This window comes from Lepidochelys olivacea (genome assembly GCF_965140295.1).
Source record: "Lepidochelys olivacea isolate rLepOli2 genome assembly, chromosome: 9".
NCBI lineage: Eukaryota > Metazoa > Chordata > Testudines > Cheloniidae > Lepidochelys > Lepidochelys olivacea.
In genome coordinates, this window is record NC_140419.1 from 100,363,672 (window position 1) to 100,391,163 (window position 27,492).

The following is a 27,492-nucleotide window of genomic DNA, read 5'->3' on the forward strand; positions in this document are numbered from 1 at the left end:
TTCACTACTGAGTGTGATCTCACTAAATCAATTAGTAGTTCTAGTTAAGTCTTTCAATATGACTTTCTACAGTAGTATCACATCTTGAAGTATTTGCAGAATTAAGCCCCTAATAAACTGCAACCAGCACAGGAGGCATGTTTTTTGGGGGGGCACCCCAAGGTGTCTTTAAATAATTCCAAGCTAAGAACTTTAATAGACACTCCTTTTAAAATTCTACAGCTTTCCTTTTAGTAAAGCTTAATTTTAGGTATTTTAAATTCACACACAAGTATTTCACACTGCCTGAAGCTGAAATTGTGTTTGCAAGATATAAACCTTGACTAAGTCTTATTAGCATAACCAATTTAACCTAATAAACTTCCAAAGTAATTTTCAGGTCTCATGCTTTTAAGTCAACCTCTGAAGAAAAAATGGCTTAGATGTAAAAAGCATGTATAGAATACACCTTCGGTGATTACTCAAGTCCTGCTCATTACTTTTATTATTAAAATATCAGCCAGACAGTGGTTTGAACAGCAATTACCACAATCTTTTCAACTTTTATGAATTTGGACCTATTCCATGTAAAGCATAGTTAAATTCTGATGCAAAATACTTGCATTAATAGGCAAAAAATTCTAAGTTACATTTCTATGTGCATTTAATTTCTGGTAAAAGCTGAGTAGCGTACGTTCCTTTCCCAAAATCTGGATGCTAGTTTGGGATTGTGAAAGTAGAATGAATTATATCGAAATTATAATTCATTAAAGAAATGCTGCTTGAAGGGTTTGTTGAAATATAGTTGTCAGAAAGAGAAACATTAAGGAGTGTGAGACAATGGGTCCTCAAACTAATTAACTTAGAGCTCCTACTGAGCTAGGAGATTGGTAAACATTAGTATGCAAATAAGATCTGTATGTATATTTGTCAGTTTCTGCTTCCTTTTGTCTCTTATGTTAAATTGGCTTTGGCTTATCTGTATAAATAAGTTAGCTTGAGCCTTAGAGAGGGGCTCACATATCTGGGTGCATTGGCAAAGTGCTTTGCTAATAAACAGAGTGGTCTGACAAATTATGGGAGTCCTGAATCTAACTTTGACAGGATCAGGTATGGTTAGGGCAGCGGGGGAGGAAGGACACAGGGATGCATGACAGCTTTATGACCAAACACTAGATTAGGCAAGCAAACATGTTCCTCTCGAATATTGGTATGGTTTGGAAGCTTCCATTTTGGAGCCATATCTCAGGACATGTGATGGGTGCAAGATTATTTAGAACCCCAGAGCTGGTGGATAACACAGCAGGATGTTTTACTTAATAGAAACCTCTGCTTTTAAATTCAGTCCCCATTGTGATGTTTTATTTCTGCATCATCCCAATTACCATCCTTAGTTTGATAAGCAGATCAGCATTAGCTGAAAGGATCTAACTTATAAAATACATATAAATACATGCCTGGGATCTCCATGCCTTTTTCATGGCCTCTCTTTCTTTATAGCTCTCTCTGACTAAATACCATAATACAAAAGTAAAAGTAACCAATATCTCTGCAAAACTGTGTTTCTACTCATAAATTTTTCTTCATTTAGCAACTTAATGATTTAATGGGATTTTACTTCACTTCACACTAAAGTGTTAAAAATCAAGTAGAAAATAATCAACCTGATTCAATATTAATACATACTATTACATACAGGTGGCACCCAATGTTCATATTAGTTTAGTAAATCATGATTTAAATATACGTGATAAAATTAATCATCAAGGGGTAGCCATGTTAGTCTTATCACAAAAAGACTACCGAACTCCTTGTTGTTTTTGTGGATACAATTAAGATATCTAATTTAAATAAATTACTATAGGAAGTTTGAGAGATTAATATTAGATTAGCTCTTAATGGCAGCCTAACAGTAATTATGAAAGTGAAAGAAGAAGTAGATCAAAGATAAGTACTTATCAATAATCGTGAGGGGATTCCAACTCTCTCAAGGAGAACAATACATTATATTTAAAAATATATATAATTATTCATTATTTCCACTCTTCCAGAGGTGTGCACAGTGATTTAGTGACCATTAAAATGGCACCCCTTTGAGCTGAAAAAAGTTTACAATAATAGGAAAAGAAAATCAATGGCTCAATTCAAAGACCAAGATTTTTTTCCATTTCAAAAACCTAAAAAGAGAAGTATTTTATTTTTGCTCAAGATCTATCTATCGATCTCATCAGTGAGACCTCCAGGAAGATTAACTGTAGCAGGGACCGATTCACTGATGTACTCTTGTTTCCAATATTTAACTCCCCAATATCAGAAATACCACCATTTATACAAAATACAACTTGATTAAATATTGAACCTCTGCCTCCCTCCCTCTGCACTCCACCAAAATTATCCTTATCTAACATCTGAGGCTTTAATGACTTCAGCTGGGCTCCACCTTGGCATGCAGGTCCCTATTTACAAGCAACTTACAGTACTCCAATGAGTTAGTATAGTAAATAATCTACATATAAGGCTAGCATCCCACACGGAAAATAAGAACTAATTAAGTTATTTAGAATTGAAATTATATAATGGAATTTACTCATGAATTTTATTCCTTTGTACTTACCACACACACATACACACACACTTACTTTTCAGATTGTTAATAAGAATAAGAAAAAAATTCTGATGGAAAAGCAAACACAGGGAACATCACTGGGATCGAATGTAGTCTCTACATACATTTAAGCATGTGGTCTTTTGACTAAGTATTTACACTCATCCTATGTAAATAGGAAATCCTTTACAATTTAGATTGTTTAATTTTCATTTACATTTTCAGTCACATTATATTCACAACGTTTTTCCACTGAATTTCTTTAGTTAAAGGGACAGTCAACATGAAATTCTAGACACTTTAAAAAAATCCCCCAACTAGAGGTAGATTGTTCTCAAATCTTTCTTTGCTGATTTTGTGGGTTTACAGATGTATTTTCCTATTAATCTGAGAAAGCTAAAACAATTTAAAAAAACCTTGTTTTCCCTGTTACTGTGTGAGCACCCTGCTTCAGAAAAAGCAATGGGAAACGAACTATACAGAAAATAGTATCAAATGCACAAAATAAAGAACTGGGGTGCTGAATAAACAAAGTTTTTTTCTTTAATTCTTTCAATTTAAGTAAACTTTGGTGCTACTTGCAAGAGATGCAGGTTTGAAATTTTTAGAAAAGTGTGTTTTTATTTTACGGTGGTTGTGGCTGCAGCCACAGAAATTTGAGATACAGTTTAAAGCCACCAGATATGTTAGAAGAAAAGGAGCACTTGTGGCACCTTAGAGACTAACCAATTTATCTGAGCATGAGCTTTCGTGAGCTACAGCTCACTTCATCGGACCGATGAAGTAGCTCACGAAAGCTCATGCTCCAATAAATCGGTTAGTCTCTAAGGTGCCACAAGTCCTCCTTTTCTTTTGGCGAATACAGACTCACACGGCTGCTCCTCTGAAACCTGTCAGAGATGTTAGGGTTCTTTTGAAATACCATCATAAAGGAAGGAAGATCAGAATCTTAAATTTCTCCTCACTATTTTATGATATAGGAAGCAGAGGGTCTGAAATCCTAATTCACATTGCACGTCGCTCAAAATTTCCACCATCTACAGGAGGTTTAGGCTGAAAAGTCGAAGTTATTTGAACGGAAGGTGCAATCTAATGATCGCACCCTGAAAGAAATATAGCGACTAATCCTGCAAACAGCAACTACCTCCTGTCTTTACAAAGAGTTGTACAGGAACAAAATTACCTGCAGTAGTAAAGATCTGCAGGACCACACGCGTGTAGCTGGCGGGATTAAACGGATTAGGAACGGCTGGCCATCTTGCAAGGTGGTGGTTGCTGGTTTTTTTTTTAATTTATTTCAAAAGAGGGAGACTGGTGGCCCCGATCCCGCCCAGGTGCGGGCGCCGACGTGGGCTGCATGCCCCGGGAACGATCCCGCCGCACACGCTGGCGGGATCAGCGCCGAAGAGGGCTCCCGGCCCGGAGGCAAGCGACGTGACACGCCCGGTGCGAACGAGGAGCTGGGGGGGGCCAGGCACCGCCGCGCCCGGGCAGCAGGGCAAGGGGCCGGCCGGGCGCCCGGGGAACATTGACCGCGGTGACCCGCCAGCTGCAGCCCCCGCAGCGGCCGGCGGGCCCCGCCCCACGCCCCCGCCGTGTCTCCCCTCGGCCCCGGGCCGCCCCCCAGGCTGCCCGCCTCGCCTCGCCTCGCCCCGGCCCCGCGCCCCCCCCGCTCCGCACCGCACCTGCTGGCCGCCCCTCGGGCTCCGCGGCCCCGGCCGCGAGGCAGAGCGTCAGGGCGAGGAAGAGCCGGGCTCCGGCGGGGACCGCAGGGCCCATGTCCGCGTCCGGCAGCGCCGCCGCCGCCGCCCCGCTTCCCAGCGCTGCGGGGACGGGCCAGACGGGAAGAGGCGCTGGGCGGCCCGCCCAGGTAACCCGAGCCGGGAAGGGAGCGGCCTCCGCCGGGAAAGGCGGGGCGGGCCAGCGGCCCGGCCACCTCTGCCCTCTGAGCGCCCCCAGCCTGGCCCCCGCCCCCGTCCCCTCAGGGCTGCCGCCCCCGGCTCCGGCCCCTCAGCCCCCGGCCCGGCCCCCTCAGCGGCCCCGAGCCCGCCCCACAGGGCTGCCGCTCACCGGCCCACACCCCCAGGCGCCCTCAGGGCTGCCGCCCCCTGGCCCCGTCCCCTCAGCCGCCCCGAGCCCGCCCCTCACCCCTCAGCCGCCCCCAGCCCCGTCCCTCACCCCTCAGCCGCCCCCAGCCCCGTCAACCGCCCCGAGCCCGCCCACCAGCCCCCGTCCACACCCCCCGGCCCGGCCACCGCCGCCCCGAACCCACCCACCAGCCTGGCCCCACTGCCAGTCGTCTCTGCTCCTGCATATCGGATAGCCCCCTTATGGCCAGGCTCCCACTACAGCCCCCCTTTTAGAAATCCAGCACTAGACGGATCCATCGTACCCTCAGAGACCCTAGAATTTATCTTGTCCACCCACTACTGCAAATTCATTTTATTTTCCACCCCCGCCCCCCCATCTTGCTACCCACCTTGTACTACAAACAGTTTTCCTCATACCGACCCACTACTACAAACTCTTAGGTCATGTCTACACAGGGACACGCAGGAAATGTAACCAGAGTCAACTAAAGATGTGAAGACAATCCACCTAAATTAAAGCATGTTAAACCATATGGCTAATCTCATTCAGGAATAAACTAGTTAATCCTTATGCCCGATGACTTCACACCTGTAGCTGATTCACATTAACTTTCTTGAGAGTTCCTATATTGACAAGGTGTTAAGCAGACTTTCTAAGGGTCCACAGACACCTAGCCTCTGCTTCCGAGTTCAGACCCTATGCTACAGCAGCACAGCTACAGCCTGCAGCTGTCCCACCACAGTGTAGATGCTTTGACTGCAACACAGAAGATTTTTTCCATCAATGTAGTTATTTAGCTTTCAGAAAGATGGTTCCTACGACAGCGGAAGAATTCCACTGACCTAGCCACATCTACACCAGGTGTTAGGTTGGCCTGACTTCACAAGCCCCTTGCAATAAGAGGGCCTGATTCTATTCTTAGCATATGCACAGCCCCTACAGCTACAGTCCCACAGCTGGGCCGCCATAGTGCAGGTGCTTCCTATGTTGATGGCAGGAGTTTGTCTATCAATGTAGGTAACCCATCTCTCCAAGAGGCAGCAGCTAGGTTGACAGAAGAATCCTTCTGTGGACATAGGAATGTCTACCCTGGAGGTTAGTCTCTAAGGTGCCACAAGTACTCCTTTTCTTTTTGCGAATACAGACTGACACGGCTGCTACTCTGAAACCTGTCACCCTAACTGTGATGCTCAGGGCACAACATTTCACAGCCCTGTCATGCAGCTAGGTCAACCTAACTTTTAGGAGTAGCCCAGGCCCCACTTACACCTGTATTGCCTCAGTATAATTCCACTGACTTTGAGAGTTATTCCTGATTTACACCTTGAACACACATGAGATTAGAACTAAAGGAGATTGTAAACTCTGGGGGACAAGAACCATTTTTTTGTGTTGTTTGTGTAGTAACTAGCAATCTAATGTGCTCGATGTTACCACAATACAAATGATAAAAGTCTAGCCCATACAGAACTTTAGGTAATAATTTTAAACTGCTGGTGGACCTAAGAGTGAATTAGCTAAAATTCTCCTTGTTCCTAAACCTGTAAAACTAACATTCTGTAGTCTGACTTACTCAACTTCCCAGCTGAAGAGTTTTGCAAGTATTCATTAGAGTTCACAGCCATTTTGGGAAAAGGGAAGCTGACCCTATTCTTCTAGGGTGTGGATTATGCTGTTTTAATAGTGTATTTTTCCTCTGAGTTTTTTTTTTTTAATTGTTGTGGGAGAAGAAAAGAAGCAGGTCTAGGGAACCTCCTAACCTCTGTAAAATGGTATCCAAGACAAGCAAAATAGAAACACTGTCGCTTAATTTACACACACTGGAACATGTGTCAGGCTTTCACTGCTAGGTTTCTGACAGGGCACTCAATGCCTGCTAGCACAGAGCTTCTGGAACTACAGCATAAGGGCTTGATCCTGAGCTATATGGCAGCCTCCCAGTCTCCACCCTTACTCAGCACTACACTGTATAGTTTCTCACTTCTGCTTTCCTCCACCCCCCATCCACTCACTCTTTCTCGGAGCAGTAACAGCATCACAGATTACTCCAGTCCTCGACTCTCTGTCCTGCCTCCCAGATCTTTGTTGCATTTATTTTTTCAACCCAGCTCCCAGAATGTTGCATTCCTCTCTGCTCCAACAACATACTATGCTTTCCTACTCTCCCACGTATTTGATGGCAGTCACATCCATTCCCATATTCATTACTCTCTAATCTGAGACTTCAGATTCCTGGGTCTCCTTGGTGTTGACTCCTGTCCGGCCTCTTGTGGTTTCAATTCCTGGAATAAATCCCTGCATTTCCTTTCCCAGCCTCCTCCTCTCTCACCGCTGACAGTCTTCTTGGACACATTTATAAGCTCTGCTGGAGTCAGAGGTGGTTTTGTGGGACTACCATGAAACACTATTCCTGGTAGACTGTTTTTCTTTTATTTTCTAGCTCTTTCCCCCTCCTCCCTCAGTTTTGACTCTAATTTTTCTCTTTTGTTTTCTTTCCTCTTGACTCTCTTCCCAGGCACACAGACTTTAATTCATCCCATGTCACTGTATTGTCCACAGTAGAGTTACCCTAGCAATGAATTTGGCTCCATACATTCTTTATGTTCTCCTTCCCCAAGGGCCAAAAAGCCCAACAGATGTTTCTGTCCAAAGTAAATTGCTATATTTCATTTTATTGTACAGTTATCACTGTATGATTAATTATAAATTCAGCCTGTTCTTGCAGTTTGTAGGATAGAATGTGTATTACATGGGGAAAAAACTATCACCCTACTTTAAAAGAATATTATTAATTCGCAAAGTCAAGCACCCAAAAGTGAGGAAATGTTAAAGTAAGATTGCCTGTGCAGGTTTAATTCAGCTCTGTACACATTTTGATACGCTATTTTCCATAGTACCCTGCCTATAAGTTTGGCAAAGCTATAAGCAACCCAAACCAGGCTTTTATAAGGGTAAGTAAGTGTTGAGTAGCCTTAATAGGAGGTACTACCAGCCCTACTTCTAATGTTTCTCCTCATTGTACATGTGTAAATCCCAGCAGGAAGGCCAGGCACATCAAAGGCAGCATAAATCCTGAAGAGAAGAATTCAGGATATACAAATATTTTGATTGGATTAAATACCCTCATGAAAGTAATAGTTTGTGTTTCAGTAAGACAATAAAGATGTTACTGAAGACCAAATTCCACCATTCTTACTCATGCTGAGTACTGCCTTACTGCATGAATAGTCCCACTGAAAACAATTATATATTTTTTTAATATTCATAGCAAAGTACTACATCAAGGTGAATAAAGGTAACAAAATTGGGCCATGTTGTTTTCCTTAAACAAAACCAAGCCGTTGTTATAGTAGTCAGGCAAGGTAGTAACAAACTTCAACAGGACTTTCTTTTTTTGAAGTGGAAACCTCTTTTCCAAGCTGCTGCTGCACCCTCAGTAGCTCTCCCTCAGACTCCCAACAGCCAGTGCTCCCAATTCTAATCATTACAAGCAACGTCTAAACACCATAGCAGTCCATCAGGCAAATTGAACAATTTTGTATGAGCCAAATCTACAATGTTAAACATTTTACCTATTGATCACCTTTCTAGAGACTTCATAACTCCAGTGGATTTCAAAGATGTAGATTCATAGATTGAATCTCTCACTTAAGCAATGCATTGTGTAGGTTTTCTTTCTGTTGGGGCTTTCAACTTATGAGCCACACTTGCTTGCACTGAATTACTCACTAGGACCTTACGCCTGTGCTTTGTTGAAATTTAGGCCAGTAGACCCAATCACTAGCCTGGGACAAACAAGCACTCCACCATACACAGTTCAGTTTGTAGCCTATTTCTCAGGGCTCAGTTTATTCCTCACCACACAAACAAACAAAAAGCTATCGTTCCTGAGTGAGATTGTGGGGCCCTTTAGTAGCTCAAGGGTCTGATCTTCACCCCTACCTAATGGGTTCATGGCTACTTTAACTTACCTTCTCCCAGCCTTCTACTACTACAACCACAAATAAGCATCCTATCAACTCTGTTAGGGAGTTTGGAGCTCTCCTTTGTATCCTTCAGCTGGAAATCAGTCCTAATCACTAGTTTCTGTACAACTGAGTTGGCTGATTCTCAGCACCTGCTTGCTGGGCTTCTCTCCAGAACAGGGCTAGCTGAGAAGTCCCTGCAATTTAAACCCAGTGGCTGGCCCGTGCCAGCTGACTTGGGCTCAGGCTAAGGAGCTGTTTAATTGTGGTGTAGACATTCAGGCCTGGGCTCTAGGACCTTGTGAGGGGAGTTGGGAATGTCTGCACCTCAATTAAGCAGCTCCTTAGCTCAAGTCAGCTGGCATGGGCTAGCTATAGGTGTCTATGCACAGCGTAGTCATGTCCTAAAGCAGTGGTTCTTAAACTTTACTACAGCCTGTACCCCTTTGGTTCTCAAAATATGTTCTTGCACCCCATATCAAAAATCACACAGAATAGATTGTCATTGAATTAAATTGTGCAATTAAGAATACAGGTTAGGGTGTACAATCGTATAAAATGTAAAACTACCAAAAAAGCTAGTCTCTCTGAGTAAATTATATTTTAAAATATACCAGTTTTACAATTTACAATGTAGTCTGGTAGAAAGCCTCTGAATTTCTGTTCTGGTTGCTACAATAAGTGGCATGTAACAATAGAAACCAGACATGGAACGAGTTGCTATTAATTACTAGTTTAGGTCCTGATCCTTTAAGCATGTGTCTTTGCAGGATGGGGGAGGGCTTTGACAGCATCTTTCCTATATACGCTTTTATAACCTGTATATGTATGGTTTCCAGATGAAAAGTCAGTACCATTGAATTCATTTTGCAGTAACGCTTGACAGATATTATTTACTACAAATAGCTGGAGCCTTGTTAATATCCATGACCCTAACCCATATAAACAATTGTAGTCTCCTCTCTGAAGAGGTTGCTTATGTAGGGATCTTGCAAGACTTGGAGATATCTCTGTAGAGCGTTTTATAGTCTCTTTCCCTTCTTTGTTTGTGGGCAGCAGGAGACTAGACAGTGAGAGAAAGAAAGGAGATAAAGGATAATAGTCTCCGTCTCCCTGACCTCCACTGGTTAAACAAAACTTGAGGAGCTTTATACAGAGGGATGGCATCTGGGGAGCTGTGTGATGGACTGTTGAGGCCTGGAGGTTCAGAGGCAATTAATAGAGGGAATACAGGTCTTGGGTGCAGCACTGTCACCTGGAGTCCCGGAAAGTGACCTAGCTGATGAGTGCTCCACAGCAGCTAGAGGGCCCAGAAGAGGCAATGTGCCAGCTGAGTGAGGGGTGAAAGGAAGAGTTACTGTAGAACATAAAGGGGTAAATTAGTTTAAATGTACACATTTTTGTAGGTTATGTAAAGTGCAGGTTTGTTAGCCTTTGTGGGAAGGCCTTGAAAGAATATGGCTTAATTGGACCTGAAAGGTAACTGATAAGACAGATGGAAGTAGCAGCTCTGTCATAAATATAAAGGGAAGGGTAAACCCCTTTGAAATCCCTCCTGGCCAGGGGAAAGCTCCTCTCACCTGTAAAGGGTTAAGAAGCTAAAGGTAACCTCGCTGGCACCTGACCAAAATGACCAATGAGGAGACAAGATACTTTCAAAAGCTGGGAGGAGGGAGAGAAACAAAGGGTCTGTGTCTGTCTATATGCTGGTCTTTACCGGGGATAGACCAGGAATGGAGTCTTAGAACTTTTAGTAAGTAATCTAGCTAGGTATGTGTTAGATTATGATTTCTTTAAATGGCTGAGAAAAGAATTGTGCTGAATAGAATAACTATTTCTGTCTGTGTATCTTTTTTGTAACTTAAGGTTTTGCCTAGAGGGGTTCTCTATGTTTTTGAATCTAATTACCCTGTAAGATATCTACCATCCTGATTTTACAGGGGGGGATTTCTTTATTTCTATTTACTTCTATTTTTATTAAAAGTCTTCTTGTAAGAAAACTGAATGCTTTTTCATTTTTCTCAGATCCAAGGGTTTGGGTCAGTGGTCACCTATGCAAATTGGTGAGGCTTTTTATCCAACATTTCCCAGGAAAGGGGGGGTGCAAGTGTTGGGAGGATTATTCATTGTTCTTAAGATCCAAGGGTCTGGGTCTGTAGTCACCGAGGCAAATTGGTGAGGCTTTTTACCAAACCTTGTCCAGGAAGTGGGGTGCAAGGTTTTGGAAAGTATTTTGGGGGGAAGGACGTGTCCAAACAGCTCTTCCCCAGTAACCAGTATTAGTTTGGTGGTGGTAGCGGCCAGTCCAAGGACAACAGGGGGAATATTTTGTACCTTGGGGAAGTTTTGACCTAAGCTGGTAAAGATAAGCTTAGGAGGTTTTTCATGCAGGTCCCCACATCTGTACCCTAGAGTTCAGAGTGGGGGAGGAACCTTGACAGGCTCCAATTAACAGGGATAGCTAATAGTAAGAAAGAATGGTGCATTTGAACTAGCAATGACCCTAAACTGCCCCCAAACCTGGTTTTTAGCTAAGTTAGCAACAGGCAATAACACCACTAGTGAATTGCTAATACATGTCTGATCAAGTTGGAGCAGACTACTTTAGATCGGAATACCCCTGGGTTTAGCCCAGTTGTAAGCATCTTGATCAAATGGTTATAAATGTTTTGTTACTGTTTGGTGTAGGAAATTGCTTATTATTTAGGCTTTTTAGACATATTTAGAATGATTGTATAAATGTTGTTTGGCTTTAGTAAATTAACTTATGGTTAAATTAGTGTCATGATAATTCCTTGCATAAATAATTCCAGCAATTACTGCCAGCGGAAGCATTGCCAGAAGGTTGCTCCAGTTGCTGAATGCTGTCAATGTCAGGCTTCCTTTCTTAACCCCATGGGAGCTGGATCCATTTTCCCAGCCACACAGCACAGAAAAAGCTGTGTCTAACTTTTATCAGCTGTTACAAGCTTGCAAGTATCCAATAAGAATGGGATTTCATTCTGATCTCAGATACACCAATTGTAAAGCCAGGATAACTACGTATATTTCAGATTTACCCTGAAGTAGCTGAGATCAGCGTCGAGCCCCTTAATTTTAGATACTTGAAGTGGGCAGTCAGGGTAAATATATTCCAAAACAACAGACTTTGGGCTCAGAATCTGTAACTGCAAGATGCAGCAAAAATTGGATCACTACCCTCCTGAATCTTCTCCAGGTGAGGAGGGAGGTCAGTTTGCTGTCATCGTCTCATTTCTAGGGGAACTATACCATATTTACAGTTAATCTAGGTTAGTGCCTGGTTTTACTCAGGAGATGCCCTGGTGAGTGTAGCTCTAGTAACGCTGAATGGAATGCATGTTCCTCTGGAGCTGTTTGAATTAGTATCAACTACCTCAATCTGCATCCCCAAGTAAATGACTTAGTATTAACTCTCCTTCATTTGGAGTAGCTCAACATTTTGGGGGGTTAGCATAGTAATCTGGGGTTGTGGGAAGTATATACAAGTACGCATTTGACCCAATTCTGCTCTGACAAGTTTTACAGTGGTGTAGCTATTCACTTTAAAAAACAATATTCGAGTCCTATATTGGTAGAAACAAGAGCAGAATCAGGCTCAGTAAGTAAAAGATTCACTGAAGTGCAGAGTGTACCACTAGTTTTTCCTGTCCTCTTTCTAGAATCCTTTTAGTGAGCCTTAGTGAAATGTCCTCTATCTGGCTTACCGGAGGTGTGAGTTTGCTCCCAGTTCCTGTGCTGGATTATGGATTCCAACGAGGAGGAACCAGAAACAGGTAATGTTCTTGTTGGAAAGCTAGATTTTAGAATTCTCTGGAGATAGCTTTTGTATGTTACTGGGTGTCACCACCACATTACTTAGCAATTTAGCTGAACAGCAGTCCTATTGAACATATTCATAACTGATCTGGAAAAAGGGGTAAACAGTGAGGTGGCTAAATTTGGAGATGATGCAAAACTACTCAAGATCGTTAAGTCTCAAGCAGACTGTGAAGAGCTACAAAAGGATCTCACAAAACTGGGTGACTGGACAACAAAATGGCAGATGAAATTCAGTGTTGATAAATGCTAAGTAATGCACATTAGAAAGCATAATCCCAACTATACATATAAAATGGTGGGGTCTAAATTAGATGTTACCACTCAAGAGTCATTGTGGATAGTTCTCTAAAAACATCCACTCGATGTGCCATGGCAGTCAAAAAGGCAAACAGAATGTTGGGAATCATTAAGAAAAGGATAGATAATAAGATAAAAAATATCGTATTGCCTCTATATAAATCCAAGTTATGTCCGCATTTTGAATACTGCATGCAGATGTGGTCACCCCATCTCAAAAAAGATATATTGGAATTGGAAAGGTTCAGAAAAGGGCAACAAAAATGATTAAGGGTATGGTACAGCTTCCATATGAGGAGAGATTAATAAAACTGGGATTTTTCAGCTTGGAAAAGAGACAACTAAGGGGGGATATGATAGAGGTCTATAAAATCATGCTTGGTGTGGAGAACATAAATAAGGAAGTGTTATTTACTCTCTCTCTTATAACACAAGAACTAGGTGTCACCAAATGAAATTAATAGGCTGCAGGTTTAAAACAAACAAAAGGAAGTATTTCTTCACACAACGCAAAGTCAACCCATGAAATTCTTTGCCATAGGATGTTGTGAAGGCCAAGACTATAAAAGGGTTCAAAAAAGAACTAGATAAATTTATGGAGGGTAGGTCCATCAATGGCTATTAGCCAAGATGGGCATGGGTGGTTTCCCTAGCCTCTGTTTGCCAGGGGTTGGATCACTTGATGATTACCTGTTAATTCCCTCTGGGGCACCTGGCATTGGCCACTGTTGGAAGACAAGTTCCTGGGCTAGATGCACTTTTAGTCTGACTCAGTATGGCTGTTCTTATGATTGGGTCACAGGAGAAGGCCCAGGAGAGCTGGCTGTATTTTAAAGAATCCTTATTGAGGTTACAGGGACAAACCATCCCGATGTGTCGAAAGAATAGTAAATATGGCAGGCGACGAGCTTGGCTTCACAGTGAAATCCTTGCTGATCTTAAACACAAAAAAGAAGCTTACAAGAAGTGGAAGCTTGGACAAATGACCAGGGAGGAGTATAAAAATATTGCTCAGGCATGCAGGAGTGAAATCAGGAAGGCCAAATCACAAACGGACTTGCAACTAGAAAGGGATGTTAAGAGTAACAAGAAGGGTTTTTATGTTAGCAACAAGGTGGTCAGTGAAAGTGTTGGCCCCTTACTGAATGGAGGAGGCAACCTAGTGACAGAGGATGTGGAAGAAGCTAATGTACTCAATGCTTTTTTTGCCTCTGTCTTCACGAACAAGGTCAGCTCCCAGACTATGGTGCTGGGCAGCACAATATGGGGAGGAGGTGACCAGCCCTCTGTGGAGAAAGAAGTGATTCAGGACTATTTAGAAAAGCTGGATGAGCACAAGTCCATGGGACCGGATGCACTGCATCCGAGGATGCTAAAGGAGTGGGGGATGTGATTGCAGAGCCATTGGCCATTATCTTTGAAAACTCATGGCGATTGGAGGAGGTCCTGGATGACTGGAAAAAGGCTAAGGGCGTGCCCATCTTTTAAAAAGGGAAGGAGCAGGATCCTGGGAACTACATGCCAGTCAGCCTCACCTCAGTTCCTGGAAAAATCATGGAGCAGGTCCCCAAGGAATCAATTTTGAAATACTTAGAGGAGAGGAAACTGATCAGGAACAGTCAGCCTGGATTCACCAAGGGCAAGTCATGCCTGACTAATTGCCTTCTATAATGAGATAACTGGCTCTGTGGATGAGGGGAAAGCAGTGGATGTGTTGTTCCTTGACTTTAGACAATGGCTCCATGTCTAGTTGGCAGCTGGTATCAAGTGGAGTGCCCCAAGGGTTGGTCCTGGGGCCGGTTTTGTTCAATATCTTAAATAATGATCTGGAGGATGGCGTGGATTGCACCCTCAGCAAGTTTGCAGATGACACTAAACTGGGAGGAGAGGTAGCTACACTGGAGGGTAGGGATAGGATACAGAGGTCCCTAGACAAATTGGAGGATCGGGCCGAAAGAAATCTGATGAGGTTCAACAGGGCCAAGTGCAGAGTCCTGCACTTAGGACAGAAGAATCCCATGCACCGCTACAGACTAGGGACTGAATGGCTAGGCAGTAATTTTGCAGAAAAGGACCTAGGGGTTACAGTGGACGAGAAGCTGGATATGAGTCGTCAGTGTGCCATTGTTGCCAAAAAGGTCAATGGCATTTTGGGAAGTATAAGTAGGGGCATTGCCAGCAGATCGAGGGACATGATCATTCCCCTCTATTCGACATTGGTGAGGCCTCATCTGGAGTACTGTGACCAGTTTTGGGCCCCACGCTTCAAGAAGGATGTGGATAAATTGGAGAGAGTCCAGCGAAGGGCAACAAAAATGATTAGGGGACTGGAACACATGAGTTATGAGGAGAGGCTGAGGGAGCTGGGATTGTTTAGCCTGCAGAAGAGAAGAATGAGGGGGGATTTGATAGCTGCTTTCAACTATGTGAAAGGGGGTTCCAAAGAGGATGGCTCTAAACTGTTCTCAGTGGTAGCGGATGACAGAACAAGGAGTAATGGTCTCAAGTTTCAGTGGGGGAGGTTTAGGTTGGATATTAGGAAAAACTTTTTCACTAGGAGAGTGGTGAAACAGTGGAATGCGTTACCTAGGGAGGTGGTGGAATCTCCTTCCTTAGAAGTTTTTAAGGTCAGGCTTCACAAAGCCCTGGCTGGGAATGATTAAGCTGGGGTTGGTCCTACTTTGAGCAGGGGGTTGGACTAGATGACCTCCTGAGGTCCCTTCCAACCCTGATATACTATGATTCTGTGATAGTTATACTCTCAAAGAAAAGTGCTGATAGATACCTTTTCTACATCTCTTTTCCTCATTTTTTCTCGTTCACAACACAAAACATCAAAATGGCTCCTGATATTGTGAGAAGCTGAGTGCCCTCAATGCCCATTGACAGCATTCCATGCCCTGCTCATTCTGACCCTAAGTGCATGTTGTGTCTGCAAAATATGGAGGTGGGCACAAAATATTTAGTTTGCCTGCAAACAGTTGAGTGTTTGCATATTACCTGTTTGTTCCTGAACATGTGTATGTTGGTGCCATAATATATATTGTTGAAAACTCTCTCCAGAATGTCAGCTGGGAACACTAGGGAGTATAAAGCGACCAGGAACAATCACATTGTCATCACCAGGAACAGCATCAGCAATAACTATTAGTGTGGCTATGGCATTTGAGATAGCATCAGTGCCTATAGCTTGGAAACTTTTTTGCTACATTGCTTTCTGTCCCTGTGTACCAGAACATGTTTTCAGTACTGCTGGTTGCTATTAATGGACAGATAAGGCCATTTATTGCAGTCACTGATAAACATATTTATCTTTTCAAAGCATAATTTGGAATACGCCCACTATCTGTCCTTAAACATTCCTCAAAGAAAGCTGATGACCAAGATAGTAATGACTATAACTAAATGTACTAATCTCTCTTCCTCTTTCTGTGAAACTAAATTTGGATCCTGGCTGGAACACAAGCACGTACAAGCAGAAACATGATCTGTTTGCGAAACAGGAGTATCTATATTTTGCTTACTACTAAAAGTAATGGAACTCTCAATCTCCTTCCCAGGACACTCTATTAATTTTTGCCATTTTCCACTGTCATCATTCCAGGCTACCTGCCGTGTCCCATGCAGGCAGACATAGGGTTGCAGATGAGCCCTTAGTTGATTTTCCCCTCGCCCAGGGTATCAACAAGGCCAAACAGACCATCAGGTGCTAAAGAGAACCTCCTTGTGGAGGATCTCATTTGTTAACAGAAAATGCAACAGAGGACATGAACAAAACTTTCACTTCAACATCTCAGCCGGGAGACTAGGTCATTCCTGCTCTAGCCATCCCACACCCGAGCCCAGTGCTCTCTCTACCCAGGTACTTCCTTCTGGGGGGTCTCTTGGTTCCAGTCTCTGCACCTGGTGTTAGGCCTCTTACCTCACTGAAGTAAGATCCTTCTCTGAAGTCAGAGGTCCATCCACAGCGACTCTTTTCCAGGGACAGCAGGTGATCCTTTCCAGGCCAGGCTTCTGGTCACTGCCAAGGAGACTCCTGGCTGAGAGCAGCTCCCCTTGGATGCTGGCTGATTGCAGTCCTCCATATAGGAGGCTCCCCTCTCTAGGAGCACCTCTTATAGATTCAACATTTTGGTGGGTTCCCCAGAGAGCTCACCCTCTAGGTTCAGTTTCTCCTCCCCACAGGAGCTTCCTGTCGCCCCTTGGAGTATTCCCTTCTAACTGAATTTAGGTAACCTTTATTTACTAATCAGCCACCTGGGCCAGTTATGGGAAGGCTAGGTCATAGCTCCCCATAAAGGACAGCTACCATACATAGCATGTGGACTATTTGCTAGTTTTATTATAGACCACTTTTATTATAGAGATTAGAGGTTTAGCATTTCATAGGGTTGAATGCGCTCAGACACCTTTCCCATGTCAAAACCTAGCTAGAGTCTCTTGTATATATTTGTATACATTTTGTTATGCACCTGCTTTTATTAATGTCAAAATTAAAAGCTCTACAGACACTAGGATGCATGGAATTGTATTAACAGTAGGAGTGATTTGAAAATAAAGACATTACATTTGTTGTTGGACGAAAGATAATGCATGAAGGAATTATTGAGTAGTTTGAGGATCCATTTTCCTCTTCCCACATATGAATAAGTCCCATTGATATGAAAGAGACACAGATGCTGTATGAGGGCATGTGAAATTCACTAAAGACTAAATCCCTTTGTACTTAAATGTCCCTCAACCATCTGCCAGAAAAAGCAACATTTATCTGAAAAGTTGTTTTGAGAGATACAACTCTAGGAGATCCATCCTGCATAGGGGAATGAACACTGAGGTTTGTCACAAGATGTAAAAAGTCTAGTTAATAAAAGTTATTTCAGTCTGAGAAATTTCCAGTGAAAAACCCTTCTTTCTTTAAAATAGACCTTGCACGACATTAGAATTTTCTGAAAGCTGCTAAAGCACTTTAGACTCCCAGACCCACTTTAAATTCTCTAATTATTTATCTTATACATAAAATGTAATAACTGCATCACACAGGATCTCTCAAGGTTTATTCAGCTTCTATCCCATGAATGATAAAGAGGAAGAGTTAGATAAACAAAGGCTTGTATTATCAGAGATCTTGCTTAGTCATAATGATGGTTCCTCAAGCAGACAGTGTACGAGAGGCAAAAAGCCAGCTGAGGTAAGTCTCCCAGAGGCTCAACAAGGATTCCCGATTCACCTGACAGACCATCTATTTGTGGACTATGTGGTGTCTGCATTAGGTGTTAAATGTGATATATGCAGGATTCAAACTAAGTAAGTATAGCTATTGTATAGTAATGCCTCTTGGTGCATAAGTAGCATATACAGCCTAAATCACTTTCTAGCAAGACAGGCTCTCTCAGGAGCAGGGATGCTTCTAGGGATGGGCGAGCAGGGCTGTTGCCCTAGGTACCAGCTTCTAGGAAGTGCTGTACCACCGTACCATTCAGCTTTTAAAAAATATATTGGAGGCTTGACTGCTGCGGGATGGGGCAGTGAAAACGTTTTGCACCATGACTGGCACCACTGCTCCTGCTCACAAGTGCTCTGAGGGCAGGTTGACTTCCACACCAACCTGCATACCCCATGCCCACAAGAGACTGGGAATATAGCAGCAAATATTGCAGAGGGGTAATTTCTATATGCTGTACTCCACTTTCTACTTACAAAGCAGTTTTACACTTTATTATATTCCATATTACAACTTTACAGACTACCATTACAATTTCAACTCATAATTAAGCAATTCAGTACATACTTTGATAAATGCCTTTCAGTGTACTGTATACATTTAACTAAAAAAAGTACAAAACAAGCACAGTGGTGCAATTGTCTGGGCACTTTCAATGTTGCTCAGCAAAATAAGCGAGAACACTGTTTGAAAGCATGTTAATTGAGGGGTGGGGGAATACTGAATGTATACTAGTCACTCATTTGAATTTTAACAAACTTTGCACAGCTCCAAGTATTCCTGAGAAATATCTGTAAAGTGTCACTTCTACTTCTAAATCTCTTTATATTTCGGCAGTAGATCTAAGCGAGCCATAACCTCCGTCACCAGATGTTCCGCTGATTGCGCAAAAAACATGTAAGGAGTCATGCATCCAGGGAGAATGCATAGTATCTTCTTGGTACATCTAAAACAAAACCAAGGTAGTAATTAAGTCAAGTTTCAACTCATTATTCACTCATGATATCATTATTTTAAAAGATACACAAAGCAAAAGTGGCATAGTATTACCCCAATTTTGTCTTCAAAGCTGGGTTGCAAAGGCAGCATAACAAAGAAATGAGAAAGAATGGTTATTCAGTAACTACAGCATGATGCATATATATTATTAGGTAGATTTCAGGAGAAGAGACTGTTGAGCTTAAAGACAGGCAAGAGTCTAAGAATTCCTTACTGCTATACCTGTATATTTTAACAATAGTTCAGAACAAATGTTATTTTAGCGGCAATCAGGAATTTATTACCAAAGAACAGAAAGCTGCTTGTGAAAGATGTTGTTCAACCAAAATCAGTATTGTATAGTATGATTTGATGACCTATACACATGACCTAGAAAACCAAACTTCATTATACTGCAGCATTTAAAAATGTACAAAATGAAACGGACACACAGCTCCAGAAACTGATATTTCTCAGTCTGATTTCAGTAGTTTTGCAGACTTCTCTAGTTTAGAAAATAAACCTAAATTCTGTGATGCAACTGTCAGGATGAGTGGTAAATACAAATACAGATAGGAACCCACTTGCTTGTACAACCTGGTGGTAGAAAGATTCTAGGTGCTCAGATCCCATTGAAATAGGTGGGAGTTCTGAGCCTTCCCTGCAGAAGCAAATTGACCCTTTGATGACAATGGATGTCAGTGCAGAGTGGTGAATATAGCATAGTTGCAGGCATAGACATGATGAAACTGGTTTTGGTACTCTCTTAGAGAGCACGGCTGTAGAGCTGGGTTAATAATGGATTTTTCAGTTTACTGGCAATTTTGAAAAAAGTCAAATTGTTTTGGGTTAGATTAAAAATGAGAATTTTTGGAGAATTCAAAAGTAAAAATTTGTTTAGAGTTGAATAAAATGTTTGGTGTGACTCTGCATGAAATGTTTTGTTTAGATTGTGAGCAATGAAAAGTGTGTTTCAAACCAAAAATATAAAACCTCCCCCCTGCCAAATTTGGCAAAATCAACACCAATTCATAAATGTTTGCGTCACCAATCTTGCATTTATTGCCAAAAAAAGTCAGGGCACAGTGGGAACTACAACATAGTACCTATCTGCTGTACCTTGATTTCAAAGAGTTCCTACTGGGGTAGGTAACTGGGGGGTTAGTGTACATTCTGTGGGGGCACTGGTAAGCCAAAGGATTTCCACTGATGGAACCGAGCTCAGAATCTGGCCCATTTTGGGCCATCCAGCACTGTGCTTCTCTCTGTGGCTCCCTGTGTCCTCTAATTGCAGTTCTCCATCTACTTTTGCTTCTACCCTTCTCTTCCCCTATCTCTCTCTCTTTTGCAGCTTCCCTTCCCTTCCCTATCGTAAATGACCTGAAAGTGGGCCTCAGGGGGGCATCTATTGGGTTGCCCTTCTCCCTTCCATGTCAAAATAGGGGACAATATTTGTTTGTTGACTGATTTTTAAAAAAAGTATAGCAACCAATTTTTTTTTTAAATTGGGCCTCAAAACTAACCCAATTTCCTCCTCTGTGTTTAACTGAGGAACTCTGCAGAAGAGTTTCATTATGGTAAAACTGGTAGACGTTTTGTTGCTATTAAATGCACAAAAGATTGAAAGCCAACCATTATCTACATATAATAAGTAAGATGAACATGAAGATCAGTTTTGTATATAAGAAATCTTGGGTTATTCATTCTATACAATGCAAAATGTAGAATCTTCATTAATGAAAACTAATATTCTTAGCTAGCACTTAACCTGAAAACAGCAGATAATACATTAATATGTTGCCCCATTAATCGAAGAGAACAAGATGGTGCATTTTTAAATGTGTTCAGATAATAGGGAGTATATTAACAATGCATCTCTGTTCTAAGAGCCCCCTACCTGCTGTGATGCCAAGGTGTGGTACTGGCTGATTTGTTTTCAATTTGAATATTGCAGAATTAAAAAACCCTCATTCTGGCAGCTGCATGTAAATTAAATAGCTTGGTCATGTTTACTTGAAAAAAGACTGGAGTAAGCAGGTGCAACTCTGTGAAAGTTTCTGGGCAAAGTTCAGCAGTGAAATAAACAGGTTATAATATGTGGAGAATGCACAGCAGGGGGCAGGTAGCAGAAAAAGCAACTAACTAGAAGATGTAAGGTAAAGCAGACACTCCCCACCCCTTAGTACTTTCCTCCTCCCCAACACTCCCAGGGCCAAATTCAGACCCAGCACAAGAGAGGGAAACTCCCACTTACCTGAACCAACATCCAGTTATGTCAAGGTTCTAGTTGGCTTCCACAGACACTAAACTATTGTAAATTGCACTCGGTTTGCAAATGCCAAATTGATGCAAGTTATACTTTGCCACTTACATACATTTTCCTATCAATTTACACAACTGTTTGTGTCACCACTGAATTTGATGAAATATTTTTCAAGAGACCTGATGATGTATATGAATTTAAAGTGGTACAGTTATAACAGAAATGAAGAGAACTGTTTAATCAAACAAAAATTATATATTGTGTGCAGACCCTCCTCCCAGGCTATTTTAATGTAAAATAATTTTGATTTCACATGTTCAGTTAAAATTATACTGTATATAGTACTCTAACCTGTAGGAGATGAAATTATTGTGCATAACATGACTAGGAAATTCTGAGAACATCTTGTTCAATCAGAAGTTACAAACACAACTATTCATTTTAGACACCTGGTACTGTAGCTTTGTTATATTAACTTTCTTTTATAAATTAAAGATATGATCCCAGAGGTAGAGAGATCACTTCAAAGAGCCAACTGGCCTTTGATTTCATACCATGTTAATGGATGGGTACAAGTTATTCTTCTGCATCTGTTAACACTATGCTATTATTGATCATAGATTACATCTGTACAACACCTTTCACCCAGAAGATTCCCAAAGTGTGATTACAGTGCATGTATATCTAATGGTATAACACCCACATACCCACTTCATTTCCTCCTGGGTTTTACATGCTGTTTAACACATACACTGCTGTTTAGGCCAAGAAGCAGAAAACATTAGAAAAAGAGGGAAGGAATTTATATAGGCAAGATGTAACTAATCAAGTTTGCAGCAAGCCAAGACTTATTACTGTACTCTTGCAAAAACTGCCAGCCTATACATGGCTAGGATCCTAGTTATTTGCATCTGCGAAGGCTGCACCCTAAAGCACAGTATACTGCAACCCAGTTTGTGTAGTTAATCTCCAGTAATTCACTACATCAGGCCATTCTGTCACCAGCTCTTCCACAATTAGAATCATAGAATAGACTCACAGGACTGGAAGGGACCTCAAGAGGTCATCTAGTTCGGTCCCCTGCACTCATGGCAGGGCTAAGTATTATCTATTCTAGAATGTGTGATCAGCAGCTCTGACATGAGTTTTTTAAAGCATGAGTTCTGTGTCCACCAGCCCCCTATGGTTTGCATTTGTTTGTTTTAAGCTTTCTGTAAGAAAAAGGTAACAGCTAGAAGTGACACAGATCTTTAGATGCATATTGCCCAGTCACAATATTTAGCACTTCTGTACTGTAGCTCTTCAAAATCACTGTACAAACATTAAACAAACTTAATCTAAAGGCTTTCAGCTTTTGAATGACTAGGAGTTGACAAAACAGACCCATTCCCTGTTGTGTTCTCTGCCCCCCTGAACAAAAAAACTTCATTGAAAATCAGCACTTTAGAAGAACCATTAAGGATCTTTCAAAAGAACAGTCCAACCAAAGCTGCTGTAGTGAGACCCTTGTTACATTAGGTCTGGTGTTTAAGGCTGGTTTAGAATGAAGGGAGAGTGTCCTGTTTCATGTGCATGTGTAAATCAAGCAAACCTTGCTTATTTTTTTCCCTTAAGTACTCAGAGTTTAGGGGATGAAAGTGAATGAGATTCTGCTTATACCACGTGTGAAAAAGCAGAGGAACCAAAATCTATTCTTGTGCAAAAATCTGTTCTCCCTGAAGTCAATAACTGTCAGCAGGACTTGGCCTGTGTTCTCATTCCCATCTCGAATCTCACACATCCCATGCTTACCCAACATTTTCCAGTCGGGAAAGAAGTTCGTTTGAGTTGGGGCAGAAAAATAAGGACTAACTTCAGGTTTATTTAGCTTTAAGTTTTTGGAATTAAACTCAAAAGAAATCAAATGTGAGGTACTTTTATGATGGATTGAATGGCTAGAGAACCAGCAAATGGACAGAACCTGCCTTTAGCCTATTCAGCCAGTCTTTCTATCATAGCCTGCTAAGAAGTGGATTTAAAATCCTTGAGGGAGCGGGGAGGGAGAAACCTACAACATTGTGTGTTGAGCTTCCTCCAGTGCTTTTGCAACCCCTTAAAAGTACAAAGATGCGTTGGCCTGTGGAACTAGGCTGAGCATAAGGGAAGAACTTGGTGGCCTGTGCATCCCAGTACAGAAAAATACACCAAAGAAAAACATTGGATGTCTTTGATTTTTAGTACAGTTCACTACAGTATTGAACACAGCACATCATACACCTGACGCCCCTCCATGGAAGGGTCTGTAAAAGTTCAAGGACTGGAATCCAGAATGGGATGTCTTGTTTTGTTTTTCCTACAAATGTGTGGGAATTCGTTCCTTATACATGGGAGGGGCAATCGTCCTGGCTGGAGTTAGATAGAGTGTGTGCAGATTCTGTGCAAGCTTCCCACCTACCGCTCTGGTACTGCCCCTTCCCCCCATCCCCCCACAGGTGCTCACCAGTTGTCCAGAAACGGGACCCAGCACACATAGAAGATGACGGTGATGGGCGCTAGGACTCAGGAGGCAGCATCAGCCCAGGAGAGGGACAGAGGGAGCCTCCTCCCTCCCTGACAGCTAAGCAGAGCTCTGGAGAAATCGGGGGTGGGGGGCATAGTGGGGGGACAATGCCTGCTCAAACTACACCCATGGTTGGTACAGGTTTCCGTGGTAACTGGATTTTTAGTGTCCGGTCACCAGTGTTAACTGGATCCCTTGCAGTGTGGCTGAGCTCCTTCCAAGCCACAGAGGGCTGCTTTGCCTTTCTTTTGCAAGCTCACTCCCCCACACCCAGCCCCGGCTGTGCCCCCTGCCTGACCAGTAAGGCTTAAAGATAGGAGGGCCTCAGGCTATAGCCTTATCAGCCTACTGGTTAATGTGGCTCTGCCCACCCGCCGCTTCCAGCTTGAAGTCCTCTGGTTGGTGGGAATTTTGGTAATACAGTGTCATCAGAAATGGGTCGAGTTGGGTATCAGTCCCCTTTCTGCCACCAAAACAATGGTACCAAACATGCCAAAACTCGACTAATTATGGAGCTGTATATTTGACAAAATGATTTTAAAAAAATCAATGTTTTTGTAATTATACTTTACCACAGGTATTGGAAACATGCAGCCCTCACAAAGTTATACTGTGGCCCTTGACTGACAGTACTGGGTTATCAGTTAATGCTCAGAACAGGACACCTGAATCATTTTTTTAATGTTACAGATTACTGTAAATGGAAGGAATGCATCAAGCTGATTTGCCATCATTGGCAAACAAGAAGCAGTTCAGTGGTATTATCAGCTTTGCTTATTTTGCCAAAAGAGTTGTAATGAAGCATTGATTAAGACGTCAGAATCCATCTTCAAATAGCATGCATATAGTTATACAACAATGCATATAACATACATTACATACAATCCCAAAGTAATTTATTAGAAAATCCTTGTTTTTAAACTTTGGTCTTGATCATTTTTAGGTATCAATGGGAAGACAAAGAGTACCAACTAGTAGCCGAATCTTTGGAGGATACCACCACTGAAGATCTGGTAACCACATAACGTTTGTGGCACCTTACATGCTATAAGAAATGCACACAAACTGAATATGGAAAGGTTGGAGAGAAAGTACATCAAGCAACAGGAAAACGGATGGGACATGTGCCAGCTGTGGGCAAGACTTGCCTTATACTAAGTCCCAAGGTCTGTGTTTAGAGAAGAACACCTGCTTCTTCTGTGGTTAGCCCAAAGGCATTCATTATGCACAGTTTCCACATGTGAGACATGGCATTATGAGGCTGCTGCCATGCGTGTTCAGTGAAGTTTCTGTGTTGCTCTCACGAAGAGGCTGACGCTAGAATTATCTGGCGTGCCATCACTGCCACAAAGAGAGGTGCATCTGAACTCCAAATTTTTGCACAAGACTCAGATGTTCTAGCGTTCTCTGTGCAATCGTGACAGAATGCACCCCATACTTGCGCCCTCCTGTAATACTCTCGGTACAAAGTATGCCTTGAGAGGTACCATCTGAAAACTCATAACTTGCTGATCAGTAATATCATGGTAAAATGCAAGTAGCAACATTGTGTGTAAAGTTATGAACATAAGCTGACATCATGACTGAAGTGTGTTTCCCAGATAAGTCTGAGGAGGGGCTAAGCCAGTTTCTCTAAAACAAAGGGCAAGCTGATGGCCCAGCCAGATGTCAATAAAGCTGATGGGACATAACTTATCGAGTGGACGTTATTTGGCAAGAAAAGGGGACATGGACAAAGAGATCTGCATCTTAGCAAAAAAACAGCTGGAGGTTTCCTTCCTCCATCAGACCTCCATCTCCTGGTTCTCAGCTGGAAATGTTTTCCAAGGGGGAGAATTGAAATTATAAAAAGGAGGAGCAAACACCCCAAGAGACCTGTTCCTCTCTCTTCCCCTGTCTATTTCACAATTTTGCACCTGAGAAGGTGAAAGAAACAGCCACTGGACTCTGGGGAAGGGGCCCTGAATGGAAGAGTTTGGTCAGTAACACTCTTGGAAGCATGTGGTGAAAAATTTTGCTTTGAATCTAATATAATTTGTTAAGATAGGCATTAGAAAGTGTTATCTTTATTTTTCTAGTAATCATTTTGACTTTTATGCCTCATTCCTTGTACTCACTTAAAATCTCTCTCTTTATAGTTAAACTTGTTTTACCTAATCCAGTGTGTTTATCTTAAAGTGTCTGGGTAACTATTTAAGATAACAAGCTAGTGTATATTATTCCCTTAAAGGAATAATGTATTTGAACTGTCCAGGAGAGGGCTGAGCGGCACAGGACATATATTTTAGGGGGGAAATCTGCGATTGGGAATATGTTGGGGGTCACCTGCAGAAGTAACCCAAGTGTGGCTGGAAGTTTGCAGTTATGCACAGACATACAGGGCGTGGGTGGCATGCTGGAAGGCTGTTTGTGAGCAGCCCAGGAGGGAGCTACAGCACCAAGACACTGTAAGGCACCTAAGGTTACAGGACAATGGTGAGACAGCCCTTCACTGATCTGGACTGCACCGTGGTATGTCACAGAGATGCTACCCAAGACTTTCAGAAGATTCTGGTTTTGTGCCTGCTGCTGAGGAGCAGAATCGCAGTGTATCCCTCAGAGACCTGTTCCTACCACTCGGACCATTAAAAGCTGCCACTCTGCCAGGTCTCCACGTCCTTTCAGAATGTGACACTACTGGAGGTTGGCTGGGAAGACCAAATTATGTTACTGGAAGGCTTTTGTTTCAGCCTCCAAAGACTCTCTCCTGGCTCTGGAGGTGCTTGGAACAGCTGAGACAATCACTGATGAGGTCATAAGTACGCTGGAGGTGTTTACACGATGAGTTTGCCGTTTGAAGACCAACATTACGACACTTGCCTAGTTACATTGATAGACATTTTCCAAGAGGAAGGCAGACGGAGCAAAACTGCCACCTAGAAGGGGTGCCATCTAGAGGTAAATTGTCAAGCAATGGAATGGCTCTGGGATGATCAAACATATCCAAAACTACCATCCCCTATCAGGCATGAAGGGGTATTGGAGGATGGACTGATCACATTAGTCATGTTTGAAATACCATGCGCTCCCCAATCAATCCTTCAACTAATCAAATGTTTGTGCACAAAGACCAGGTGCTCACCACCATGCAAATGTTTAGCCAGCAGCCTTCCTTGTACAGAGAAGTACAAGTGTGATATGGACGAGGATCAGCATGACAATGGGTCTAGCAGTGATGCCTTAGATGGAGATGACTTTGATGAATAAATATTTTCAGTCGTACATGTAAAGGATAACTTCCCTAGGGTTGCCAGAGATCAATGTCCTTTTTAATGTAAGCAATGCATCCCTGTGTTAGAGTATCATTAAAAAAACATTGATTTTTCAACATTTTCTCCGATAGGTAGCTATATAATTGTTCTTGGTTTGCCATGTTTGGTACCACTGTGTGTGGAAGAAAGGGCTTGAATAAGGGCTGCAAACGATACCCAGCTTGACCCATTTCTGAAGACATTGTATTATCAAAATTCCCACCAACTAGAGGACCTGGAGCTGGCCACTGTGGGGCAGGAGAAGGTGGGAGTGAGTCCTCCACTGAAATGATTCTGTAGAATTTTTCGAGTCAGAGGATACCTCTCTTACCTTCTTATCACTAAGTTGCCCTCAGAATGTGATTTCACTACACTGGGTTGCCAGGCTAGAGATAATATTTCAGCATAGTTTTTGGAGTCTCTT

At 42.4% G+C, this 27,492-nt stretch overlaps 2 protein-coding genes and 1 long non-coding RNA gene across 9 annotated transcripts in view; 1 reads left to right on the top strand and 2 right to left on the bottom strand.

Annotated features, from left to right (window-relative positions):
- The window catches only part of IL13RA1 (interleukin 13 receptor subunit alpha 1), a 30,930-nt gene extending 26,442 nt beyond the window's left edge, over positions 1–4,488 (bottom strand). The window contains exon 1 of one of the 3 annotated variants that reach the window (XM_084639109.1): positions 4,270–4,486. In XM_084639109.1, the coding sequence (XP_084495235.1) occupies positions 4,270–4,363 (94 nt within the window). In that variant the 5' untranslated portion in view covers positions 4,364–4,486. Of the gene's footprint in view, positions 1–3,767; positions 4,007–4,269 lie in introns of those variants that run through there. The other 2 variants (XM_084639111.1, XM_084639110.1) reach the window with 2 other exon arrangements.
- On the top strand, positions 4,327–27,488 carry LOC311526256. The gene is made up of 3 exons (XR_014712975.1): positions 4,327–4,454; positions 12,321–12,434; positions 24,722–27,488. It is a non-coding gene; the product is annotated as an uncharacterized lncRNA (long non-coding RNA).
- Positions 17,815–27,492, bottom strand: part of DOCK11 (dedicator of cytokinesis 11) — a 130,622-nt gene continuing 120,944 nt past the window's right edge. For 4 of the 5 annotated variants that reach the window (XM_084639107.1, XM_084639106.1, XM_084639105.1 and 1 more), the window contains exon 53: positions 17,815–18,944. In XM_084639107.1, coding sequence (XP_084495233.1) covers positions 18,822–18,944 — 123 coding nt within the window. In that variant the 3' untranslated portion in view covers positions 17,815–18,821. Of the gene's footprint in view, positions 18,945–19,048; positions 19,068–27,492 lie in introns of all 5 variants that reach the window. The other variant, XM_084639108.1, reaches the window with a different exon arrangement.